The 12,876-nt window shown below is 40.3% G+C and overlaps 1 protein-coding gene across 3 annotated transcripts in view; it reads left to right on the top strand.

The window, feature by feature from the left end:
• The first annotated feature begins 9,249 nt into the window (after positions 1-9,249).
• The window catches only part of GNA12 (G protein subunit alpha 12), a 138,535-nt gene continuing 134,908 nt past the window's right edge, over positions 9,250-12,876 (top strand). For all 3 annotated transcript variants that reach the window (XM_001362682.4, XM_007498410.3, XM_056806479.1), the window contains exon 1: positions 9,250-9,555. In XM_001362682.4, the coding sequence (XP_001362719.1) occupies positions 9,250-9,555 (306 nt within the window). The remainder of the gene's footprint in view (positions 9,556-12,876) is intronic.

The following is a 12,876-nucleotide window of genomic DNA, read 5'->3' on the forward strand; positions in this document are numbered from 1 at the left end:
GATAGGACGAGCCAATATAATAAAAATGACCATCCTACCCAAACTTATTTATCTATTTAGTGCCATACCCATGGAACTCCCAAAAAATTTCTTTACTGATTTAGAAAAAACCATAACAAAGTTCATTTGGAAGAACAAAAGATCAAGGATATCCAGGGAAATAATGAAAAAAAAACACATATGATGGGGTCCTTGCAGGCCCTGACCTTAAACTATATTATAACGCAGCAGTCATCAAAACAATTTGGTACTGGCTAAGAGACAGAAAGGAGGATCAGTGGAATAGAATGGGGGCAAGCGACCTCAGCAAGACAGTATACGATAAACCCAAAGATCCCAGGTTTGGGGACAAAAATCCACTATTCAATAAAAACTGCTGGGAAAATTGGAAGACTGTGGGAGAGATTAGGAATTGATCAACACCTCACACCCTACACCAAGATAAATTCAAAATGGGTGAATGACTTAAACATAAAGAAGGAAACCATAAGTAAATTGGGTAAACACAGAATAGTATACATGTCAGACCTGGGGGTGGGGGGGGGGGGGAGAGGAAGGCTTTAAAACCAAGCAAGACTTAGAAAGAATCACAAAATGTAAAATAAATAATTTTGACTACATCAAATTAAAAAGCTTTTGTACAAACAAAACCAATATAACTAAAATCAGAAGGAAAACAACAAATTGGGAAAAAATCTTCATAAAAACCTCTGACAAAGGTTTAATTACTCAAATTTATAAAGAGCTAAATCAATTGTACAAAAAATCAAGCCATTCCCCAATTGATAAATGGGCAAGGGACATGGATAGGCAGTTTTCAGATAAAGAAATCAAAGCCATTAATAAGCACATGAAGAAGTGTTCTAAATCTCTTATAATCAGAGAGATGCAAATCAAAACAACTCTGAGGTATCACCTCACACCTAGCAGATTGGCTAACATGACAGCTATGGAAAGTAATGAATGCTGGAGGGGATGTGGCAAAGTAGGGACATTAATTCATTGTTGGTGGAGTTGTGAACTGATCCAACCATTCTGGAGGGCAATTTGGAACTATGCACAAAGGGCGATAAAAGAATGTCTACCCTTTGATCCAGCCATAGCACTGCTGGGTCTGTACCCCAAAGAGATAATGGACAAAAAGACTTGTACAAAAATATTCATAGCTGCGCTCTTTGTAGTGGCCAAAAATTGGAAAATGAGGGGATGCCCTTCAATTGGAGAATGGTTGAACAAATTGTGGTATATGTTGGTGATGGAATATTATTGTGCAAAAAGGAATAATAAAGTGGAGGAATTCCATGGAGACTGGAACGACCTCCAGGAAGTGATGCAGAGTGAGAGGAGCAGAACCAGGAGAACATTGTACACAGAGACAAACACACTGTGGTATAATCAAACATAATGGACTTCTTCATTAATGGCGGTGTAATGTCCCCGAACAATCTGCAGGGATCTAGGAGAAAAAACACTATCCATAAGCAGAGGACAAACTGTGGGAGTAGAAACACCGAGGAAAAGCAACTGCCTGACTACAGCGGTTGAGGGGACATGACAGAGGAGAGACTCTAAATAAACACTCTAATGCAAATATTAACAACATGGCAATGGATTCGAATGAAGAACACATGTGATACCCAGTGGAATCATGTGTCGGCTACAGGGAGTGGGGGGAGGAAAAGAAAATTATCTTTGTCTTTAATGAATAATGTATGGAAATGATCAAATAAAATACCATAAAATTAAAAAAAATTTTTAACATTATTTTTTTATTTGGTCAATTTCAAACATTATTCCTTGGTTACAAACATAATTTTCTATTCCTCCCTCCCTTCTCTCCTCCCCTCCCATAGCTGACGCACACCCAGTGGAATTTCTTGTAGGCTCTGGTAGTGGGGAGGGAGAGGGGAGGGAAGAAAAGAAATCATGTCAACATGGGAAAATACTTTACAATAAATAAGTATATTTTTAAAACTACTTAATCAAGGTCTTATAGCTAGGAAGCATCTGAGGTTATATTTGAACTCAGGACCTCCCAACTCTGGGCCTAGCTCTCTATCCACTGAGCCACTTAACTGCTCTCTGAATGATCTTTTAAAAGTCTAAATTGGTTGGTAAACTTCCTCTGAATCTACATTAGTCTATCTTGCCTCCTCCCTTTTCCTCTTTGTTGGAATTATTTCAGGTTCCATGTGCAGAACTTTATCCTTGAGATCTTTTCCTAATTCCTGGCAAACTATTTCTCCCTTCTTGTTGTGCTTTATTCTGGACCTTTGTATTATTTTCTTTGTACCATGCTTATTTCCAGATCTCCATGGCTTAACTCTCTCAACTTATTTGATTGTAAGATCCTAGAGGACAGTGACTATATCATTTTTCATTTTTATATCTCCAGCCCCTAACTTTGAAAGCTCTCAATAAATGTTTTTTTTTAGATTCAATTGAATTATTGGATTGAAAGTCCTACAAAACACAGGATAAGCGTCCTAGCACAGAAGAGAAAGAAGTATACAAAGGATACTGAAAGGCAGGTGGAAGAAGCCAAAGGAAAACTTATATATGTCTCATTTTTGCCTCACATTGGCCCTCTGCAATCAATGCAGCCAGCCAACAGTTTAAAAAACACAAGTCTTATAAATCAGGGAAATATATGGTGACCATATTTTTCAAAACAAAAATTGGAAGAACCAATCAGCAGACACCTTTGCTGCCACAGTAACTTGGGCTTCTATGTTAAGGCACTCTGTCTGGTGTTTTAAAATTTATATTACTATCTTGTAGTCTACACTTTATCACCTGCATGGACATGATATAATAAGTCCACAACTATAGTTGTAATTTAAGAAAGATGGTTCTAATCAGCTTGTCTTTTTCTGAGGAATCACAAAGATTCTTCAGCTTGTAATCTTGAATGTTTTATAGCCCTCAATCTTTTCTGACTCACAGATGTTTTTATTATAATTCTTACTAACCTGATTCATTGAGCTTGATGAAATAGACTTTCTTTCCAGCACAGCAAGCATATTGTGTGAAATTTGGGATGTGTTGTTGTTTAGAGAGAGCTCCCAAAGAAACAGAGATGACATAGTAAAATATTCTAATATTCATGTGAAGAAGTATAATAATTTTGGTTGGTGATCAAAAGAAGGGCAAAGATCATCAGCTCTACCTCATCCTTTTCAATCTTGTTCCCAAGTTCACTTGCATAGACCAGGACCTTAATGGAGGTTGAAAGCAATCTCTCCACAATTCCTTTGTTGTTTTGCTAAGGGGAGTCCCTGTGACAATTTCTTGAAGGGACCCAAGTTTCCAATTCAGTAGAATGAAGAATATTTTCACCTAGGACAAAAATATTTTGGGTGGGAAGAATGGGGAGGTAGCCAAAACTAAGAAGATTGTCTCATCATGGGTGCAGTTGTGCCAAATGAGAGATGGATCACTATATCTTTCAACATGATTGGACCTGGATGGTAGAAGATTGCACAGTAAAATGTTAAAAGGAATCCTTCCCTGGGTAGAATTTTGCTCCCCTTTGTATCCTAGAGAAAAGCACTATTCATCTCAGGTAATTGTGGCTTTCTGACCCAGAGGTATAAACCTAAAAGGATTTTTTTTTGGTCTTAAAACCCTTACCTTCCGTCTTGGAGTCAATACTGTGCAATGGGGGTTAAGTGACTTGCCCAGGGTCACACAGCTGAGAAGTGTCTGACCTCTCATCTCTAGGCCTGGCTCTCAATCCACTGTGCTACCCAGCTGCCCAGCTAAAAGGAATTTTTAAGTCATAATTCAGATAAGAATTTGGATTAAGAGAGTCCAAGTGGCAGTAACTTGGGGTGGGGTATAAAGTAATTCAAAATATCTAAAAATAGACTTCTCCAAAATGGTAGTATATGCTCCACATCACTGTTGATTAGAGAAATGCAAATTAAAACAACTCTTGAGATGCCACCTCATACCTATCAGATAAGCTAATGTAACCAAAAAGGAAAATGATATATGTTGGAGAGCATGTGGGAAAATAGGTACATTAACACATTGTTGGTGAAACTGTGGATTGATACAACCATTCTGGAGAACAATATAGAATCAGGCTTGAAGGGCCCCAAAATTACACCTATCTTTTGACCCAACAATACCACTAATGGGACTATATCCCAAAGAGATCAGAGATAAGGGAAAAGGACTGACAGGTACCAAAATATTTTTAGATTTTTTTGTAGTGGTAAAGAATTGAAACTGAGGGGTTATCTATCACTTGGGGAATGAATGAACAAGTTGTGGCATATAGTTGTAATGGAATGTAGTCATAAAGACTGAATAACATGACAGGTTCTTGGAAAGACATATGAACTGATGCAAAATGAAATGAGCAGAACCAAGAGAACAATGTATATAGTAACAAAAATATCATACAATAATCAGCTGTGAAGGACTAAGTCATTATCAGCAAAGCAGGTTGCCGAGATACCACAAGGGACTCATGAAAATGCTATCAACAGTCAAGGACTGAGCTATTGGAGTCCAAGTACAAATCAAAGCATTCCATCTTCCACTGTATTTCCTTCATGAGATTGCTAACTGTATGTGTGATACATCTTCTATCATGACATGAGCAATACAGAAATATGTATTAGATCAAAGTATGGATATAACCCATATCAGACTCCTCACTGCCTGGGTCGGGGGAGGATAGGAAGAAAACTTGATTTCTAAAATGTTAAGAAAAACCCAACTGTCAATGAATTGCTTGTTGGCTCCAGGAGGAGGGTGGGAGGAAGATGGGTACTTGGCACATAGCAAGCATAGTATATATTTAATAAATGCTTATTGACTTACTGACTGATCATTTAGTAGCTATGTATAATTGTCTTTTTCTCCATAGGACCTGTGTGAAAAAAAAGAGTAATTGTTGACAGAAGAGAAGAGAAGGAAAAGAATGGATCTTCTTACTCCCTATCAGTTTCTTTTTTGTTTATTTTAATACTTCAAAGGATCTGTAATTTAATTGGATTGAGATAGACCTCCCTCACATCTTTTCCTTGCCTTAGATGAGAGCTTTCTAGACTATGTAGCTTGAGGCCCTTTGGGAGTGAGAATAGGATTGATATGTGAAACAATGGTAAAAAATTATTGGTTATGTTAAAGTATAATTCCCACATGAATGTATGAACGTTTTTCAATGAAAACAAAGTTCAAATCAAAATCAACAAAAATGAAACTAACACAGCAAATTCTGGCAAACTAACAGAGACTACAGCTGAGTGAATATTTAATATGGGATATGCAAACAAAGGCAAATTTGAGTTGGCTCGCTTTGGCTTTCCAAACAGGCAAGATTTACCACCAACACTATTAGCTGGTATAGGTTTATGATACAGATGAGCTGTGTCAAGAAAATTGTTTGTGAAAATTTGTATAAACATTGTATGTTTGGAGATATAACAATTTTTAGTTTTAAATGGGGCATCACTACACTAAAGTGTGGAAATCTCTGTCTTAAGAGATGATCTCTATGAAATGCTTTGATCAAAAAAAGTGTGTCAATTGATGATCAATCCTCTAGAAGTCAGAGTCCCTCAAATCTGGTCCTCAGATGGCAATCTATCTTCTGCTCCTATATTTAAAGACTTTTTATCTTAGTTAGACATTTCAGAATTTGTGCTAAATTGACATTGCCTTCAAGAACTCGGGATTATCTCCACAATGCAGCTTCAGAGCAGGAGTTTTTCAGAGGATCCCTTTGGTTTACATGTAGTAACAATTCCTCTGAAGTTCACAAAAAGTTCTATCTGATCTGTTTTGTAATGGGCCAGGAAAAGATAGAAGGCTGGCCTATAAACAACAGATGATATTAGTAAAAAGGAAAAAAGGCTACCCCCCTGAGGTCTAAGTGGGAAATGAAAGATGGTGGCTAGGAGGCCAAGAGGAATCAACATGCCATAGTGTGAGTCCTGGGACTGGAGTCAGAACTGGCTTCAAATGCTGGCTCTACTCCTCTACCTGTGTGACATTGGACAAGGCATTTAACCTTTTGGGGGATCAGTTGCCTTGCCTATAAAATGATGTGGTTGGACCAGAAGATTTTGAAGGGCCCTTCTAGCTCTAAGTTTTTAATTCTTCAATTCTTTAATGCTGATTTAAGGATCATTATATTGAAGAAGACCCTGATATCTCCCATAGTTCCTTAGTTCAGCCCTTGTAGAGGATACAATCTAGTTCCCCATTTCTTTTTTTTTTTTTTAACCCTTACTTTCCATCTTGGGTTCCAAGGCAGAAGAGTGGTGAGGGCTAGGCAATGGGGGTCAAGAGACTTGCCCAGGGTCACACAGCTGGGAAATGCCTGAGGCCAGATTTGAACCTAGGACTTCTTGTCTCTTGGCCTGCCTCTCAATCCACTGAGCTAACCAGCTGCCCCCTAGTTTCTCATTTCTAATTCCTTACTATGCTGGATAGATGCCACTGGAAGCCACAGCTGCCACCACCAGTGACTGGGTAGAATACAAATTCCCCCAGTGTCTGGCAGGATAAGGGAAATGGATTCTGGGTAAATGAAGCTAAAGCTGTTTTTTTTGTTTGTTTGTTTGTTTTTTAATACGTTGTTACTTGGTATACTGTAAATCTTGAACTTGATTTCAAAGAGAACTCAGCTTCATAGTACCAATGTTACCCTGAACAAGATGCTGCCCTTTTTCTGAACTTTAGTTTTCTCATGTGTAAAATGAAGGGGATGCATTAGATGGACTGTGAGGCACATACTTTACTCAGTTCTAAATGCTGTGATTCCAAACAGTTCATTTCTCTAAAATGACTGAGGAAAATGACAAAACTGAGGTATACAGACTAAAAGGAAAATCTTGTTTTTTAGGGTTTGAATTTAGCTTGTTTTTGAAGGATGAAAAGGACTTCAGAGCAAAATATAGGAAATGTTTCCTTGAAAATCATATTTGTATGCATGCAATGGGTAATTTTCAATTAAATCCTTCTCTAATGCCTCACTTCAGCAAGGAAGTGTCCTGGGTTCTCAAAGGCTATTCTAGCCAAACAGAAACTTTGTCAGGTTCTATGAATCAAAGGAAGAAGACGAAGTAGGAAGAAAGGTAGGGGTGGGGGTGAGGAGGAAAAGATGGGAATCAAGCTTTCCCTTAGCACATGAGCTGAACTTTGAAAGAAAGAAAAGATACTAAAAGTCTGTGGATTTTAAGGAGTCCATAAACATTTACTAAGCACTTGGGTGATAAGCACTGATTGTCTAAATTTTGCATTCATCCCAGATATTATGCAGGAAAATCTTTGTGCAGTTTTGATAAGGGATTGTACGTCCTTTGTCAGAGGACTAGCTTAGCTAAGTGACCACAGACTGATTAATGTTTTTGGCCACAGCGACTCTTGAAAATTCCATCCTAGGGTGTGGAAGGAAGGTAATGATCTGCAAGCTAGAGAGATTAACAAGAAAATCTCAGATTCTTTGAAGTAATGCCATCCACATCAATGATTAAATTAATGAATTACTCTTTTATTCATATTGCAATTCCAAAAGATGGCTGTTAAAACCCTGTTTTAAGTAATGATTGATTCAATTTTATAAACATTAAATGTGTTTACTAGGTCCAAAATCTTGTGCTAGACATGAGGGAACTACAAACTATCCCAAAAGTTTTTGTACCTAGTGCAAAGATAAACTACTCTTAAGGAGTTTAAAAGAAAGACTTATTTGCCGAAGTGTTTAAGAAGTTTTACTCTCCAATGAAGTGCAGTGTAAGGGACACTAGACCAAATCAGAAGACCTACATTATCTTTCTGCATCAGTCACTTACTGGCCATGTGACAAGGTACATCTCAGTTTTCTCATCCATAAAATGGATCTCCTTCATACAACATACTTCACTGGGTTTTTTGAAGGCTTTTAGTACTCATGCTATATAAATACAAATGTCCTTGTGAAAAGCAAATAGTTTAATTTATTAATCGTCTATAAAATCAAGGGAGGATATGCTGAATAGGTGGCCTTTATTTTTTTACATTTGAAGTGCAAATAGGCTAATTTTTACATTTGCTGTTTGTCATTTAAGCCCGACTTTATTTTTTTTTAACCGGACTCATAGAGCTTTTAAGTTAAAGGATGTTTTAAAATGTACCACCCCTTTCCCTGCGTCTAGTGCTCCTCAGGAAATATGGTTTTAGCCGTAGCTTTTTGTAAAAACATAGGGATGGCTTTCACGACCCTATGAAGTCACTTCCGGGAATTTTATAATATAGTCCACTCCCTCTGATGCCAAAAATTTGGTGGTTCTTCTCCTTAATTCAACAGCCCTCTAGACCTGGAGAATTCCCAAAAAACTGGGACCGAGTTCGGTACACCTGGCACTCCTAGTGCCACGCCCCTCCAAAGCTAAAGATCCAATCTAAAAGCAACGCCAAACGATTGACCTGTTTATCAAGCAATTGCAGTCTGCAACAGTGGGTGGCCGGTCCATCCCCTCCGAGTCCCCGCCTCCCTTTCATTCTGAAAGAAAGGACCTCTTCTGTGAAGTCCAATGAGAAGCGTAGAGTGCGAGAACGACATCCTGAACTCCGCCCCCATCCACCGCCCCTCCTCTTTGACACCGCCCAAATTGGGTTTTGCAGCCTTCAGGGGGACAACTCGCCAATGGAAGAGCTTCTTATATCGGATTGACAAAAATCTGCCCAATCCCTTGAGCCAAAGGGAGGACTACACACGCCCCTGCCTATACCCCCCCCCCAATTCCTCCCCTACCCTCCGCGGGGGGTCGGAGCTGCTTGCTGGGAGCTAGTGTGGGGTTCCGAGCGGGCGGTGGCGACGACTGCCCTGGTCTCTGGTCACTGACTCGGGGGCTCGAGCCGTAGTCTCAGTCTGCTGGGATTCGAAGGCCTCCAGCCCCCCGGCTTCGCCTCCGTCAGACCCTCTCCGCTCGTCCGGGGGTCGAGTCGGCAACTCCCCGCTAGCGGCCGCGCCCCTCGGCCGCCTCGGCCCCGGGCCAGTGGAGCGAGCTCCCCTCCCCCTTGGCCGCGGGGCCGCCGCCCCCGAAGGGCGGGCTGGGGCTCCTCCGATGGCCCCCGGCTCCTAGCCGGGGGAGGAGGGGGCTGGGCGCCTCCGGGATCCAGGCTCTGTGCGGCGGCGGCGGCGGCGGATGCAGACGGCCGCAAGGGGACCGTGAAGGGGCGGCCGCCGCCTCCCGCCCCCGCCATCCCCCCTTCGCTCAGTCGGTCCTCTCCGCGGCCGGCGGGGCCATGTCCGGGGTAGTGAGGACCCTCAGCCGCTGCCTGCTGCCGGCCGAGGCCAGCGGGCGGGAGCGCCGGGGCGGCGGCGGCAGTCGGGACTCCGAGCGGGAGGCCCGGCGGCGGAGCCGGGAGATCGACGCTTTGCTGGCCCGGGAGCGGCGGGCGGTGCGGCGCCTAGTGAAGATCCTGCTGCTGGGAGCCGGCGAGAGCGGCAAGTCCACCTTTCTCAAGCAGATGCGCATCATCCATGGCCGAGAGTTCGACCAGAAGGCGCTGCTCGAGTTCCGGGACACTATCTTCGAGAACATCCTCAAGGTGAGGGCGCCTGGGGGGTTGGGGAGTGGGGGAAACGAGGCTCAAGCATCACCTTCCTCCCCCTCCCTGCAGGGAAGAGGAGGCTTTGCCAGCCTCTAGTGCAAGTCCTACCTGATGTAGGTGGAGAGAGGACATCTGGTGCCCATGTCATCAGCCAGCTGACCACCCCTCCCTGAAACCCGTGAAAATGATGACGGAGCAGGGACTTTGTTCTTCAAAGCGGCTTTGGTTGGGCACACGTCTAACTGTAGGTGCTCCCCTGATGGTTGTTAAATGGGAAAGGCTTAACCAGATTCTTTAGGGAAATGATATTTCTCCTTCCTTCCCTCTCCCCCGCCAAGCGAGGAGAGGGATCAAAACCAGCATTTGTTAAGCACTTTCTGTATTATTATTGGTATGTATTATTTGTATTAGTAAGAGTTCCATTTTTTGCATCTAAGTCAAGTGATTTCACCAGGATCATACAGTTGACCAAGTGATCTGAGGCTGGATTTGAACTCGGGTTTCCTTGTCTAGTTTTCTTACCATTGAAGTACCTTTGAGGCTCTCTTCAAATGCTGGACTAGGTAAGGGATCAGGAAGACTGGATTCGAATATGGTCTCTGACACCGTTTAAACACAACAGCTGGGGGAATTCCAAAAGTAAGTTTTAAACCGTGTGGCTGGGGGCAAGTCACTTTTAACCTTCACAACCCTCAATCTCCCGATTTGTAAAACGGGGATAATAATGCCATTGACTTACCTCATGGGGTCGTGGTGTAGATCAAATGAAATAATATTAATAAAGCAAGTTTTAAAACACTATAATAAATATCAGTTGTTATTGTTTCATTTTTCTTTTTGTATCCATCTCCTCATACAGTGTCTAGCATATAAAGTATATGTAGTTATTTTTGTTTGGGGATCCTAAAGAAACTGGATGTTTTATAGCTCAGACTCCTTTGCTGTCACCAAAAAGTAGTCTTTTCCTTCACTTTCCTGATCATTTGGGGATACTTCAGTGTGTATGGTAAATCCAACCATCCTTTGGGCATTTCGTGTGTTGATCTTAGGGGCTGGAGAGACCATGACTGGACTTCTAAAGGAAAAACCACATTGGGAACTTGGGGTAACAAACCACTGGATGTTGGCTACTTGCTTTAGAAAGTTGCTGGATGATGTTTGTGGTTTTCCACCCTTTAGAGTCTTCAGTCAAAGCTGATGGGGAGGAAGTTGTTCCTTCTTTTTTCATGAGTATATAATCAGAAGAAAAAGCCCCAAATCTGTTTTAGTGTTACCTAGTGTTAAGGGACACATAGAACTTTGGGGAAGTTACTAAGTGGATACAGAGCTGACGTTTTTTGTACTTAGACAAAATCATCCATTCACTTTTTCTCTCCTGGTTTTTAAGTGGTCAAAAGAGGACAGTTTTCAGGCCTCAAAATTATCTTTTGCACACATTGTGGAAATAAGGGGAAGGGAATGGGAACATAGACTTTAGGACCCTAGAAGCATTGTGAAGTGTTATCCTAGGGAACTAGCTTAGGGTCCTGGAGATTATGGATTTTATCTTGCATTTAAGATTTTAGAACTAGAGATGTCATTTGAGATCATTTAATGTAATACTCTCATTTCACACATAAGGAAACTGAGGTTTAAGAAGACTATGACCTTCTGAAGGTCGGGCTAAATGGCACAACCATGTCTAGAAACAGGTCTCTTGACTCCAGTGATTTTTTTTTCCTCTTCACTTGACCATATTGCTTTACTTTAGAAACTTGTTAGAAGAAATTTAGAAACATAGGAAAAAAATAAAGAGAAAAACAGGCAAATACCCTTTTTCTTTTTTCTCCCTTTTCTAAAAGTGTAATTTAGAACTCACAAAGAACTTTAAAATTAAGACTGGTAGTTTCCAATTCAGTAGGAATCAAGTATATATTTGGGAAATTCCCATATATTTCTAGGAAAGATGCATTTGATTTTCTTTTCTGGCCAAAACTATTGCTTGCCATTTAACCGTCATTTGCAATTTTACATATTTAATATAAATTATGCCTTCTTCCCAAATTAAAAAAAACAAACAAACAAGATTGGGTATTTGATCTGGATTAACTGGTAATTGACCATCTCCCACTTTCTTTAAACTTAGGAGACTATTAGCAATGTAGATATCCTAAATGTGACTGTAAGATCATAATTACTATTTTAAGTTCATTTTAGATAATTCAATCTTAACCTTTATGAGTGCATACAAAACATTAACTTTTACTTGTGTTAACTTTGATTAACTTGTTTTTTAAGAAGAAACAAATTCCCTGTTCTTTCCTTCCCAATTTTTGTGTCATTTTAGTTCCATCTTATATTAAGCTTTACCTGTTCTAAGGAGTGAAGATTGGCTTAGAAATTCTACTTAGAATTTAAAGCACAGTGCATGTGACATGTCTCATTGCTGAGGAAAAGATGTTTTTAAAGCTTTTAACAGTGGGTTTTGCAATTAATCAGAATAATATTAAAATGTTTGCATATACTGTTGGAGCTGCTATGACTGAATTATCTAGTTATTTTTAAAGAAACGACTAGTTTCATTTTTTTTCTCTCCTTCCTACGTTGAATCAGCTGATTATGTGAATGTCATGTAAACATGACCTGAGTCTATCTTCTTGGCTTGGTTTTATGCTATTGTCTTGTTTTTATGCTATCCTGAGCAAAATCCTCTCCTTTAAAGAACTTACTAAGGAACAGAATTCCTAAAAGTGAATGAATTGATTTTGTACACACAACTGATTTAGCTTTTTTTTTTTAAGTTTCCTTTAATTCTGATATCTTTTATATCTCTTATATTTTATATATTTTTAAAAAATATCTTTTATAATTACATTTTCTTTTAGAGCATCTGTATCACAGCAGGTTACAACAACTTTGGGATAAAAAGCAGTAACTGTTAAACTGTCAAAAATAAGGGTTCAAATAACAGTTCTTACTAGCCCCTACCCAGACATCCCAGATAAAGTTTTTGTTCAAAAACATGTAGAGACAGTTAGGTGACTCAGTGGATAGATAGCCAGACCTGGAGAAGTGAAGTTTTGGGTTCAGATTTGACCTCAGATCCTTCCTAGCTGTGTGACCTTGGGCAAGTCACTTAACCTCCATTACCTGACCCTTATATCTCTTCTGCCTTGGAATCTTAGAATCTGATTCTAAGACAGAAGGTAAGCGTTTTGTTTTTTGTTTTTTGTTTTTTTTTTAACAAAACAAAGGGGGAAGCTGGGTGACTCAGTGGATTAAGAGCCAGTCCTAGAGATGAGAGATCCTTGGTTCAAATTTGGCCTCTGACACTTACCA

Source organism: Monodelphis domestica, chromosome 7 (assembly GCF_027887165.1).
Source record: "Monodelphis domestica isolate mMonDom1 chromosome 7, mMonDom1.pri, whole genome shotgun sequence".
Taxonomy (NCBI): Eukaryota; Metazoa; Chordata; class Mammalia; order Didelphimorphia; family Didelphidae; genus Monodelphis; species Monodelphis domestica.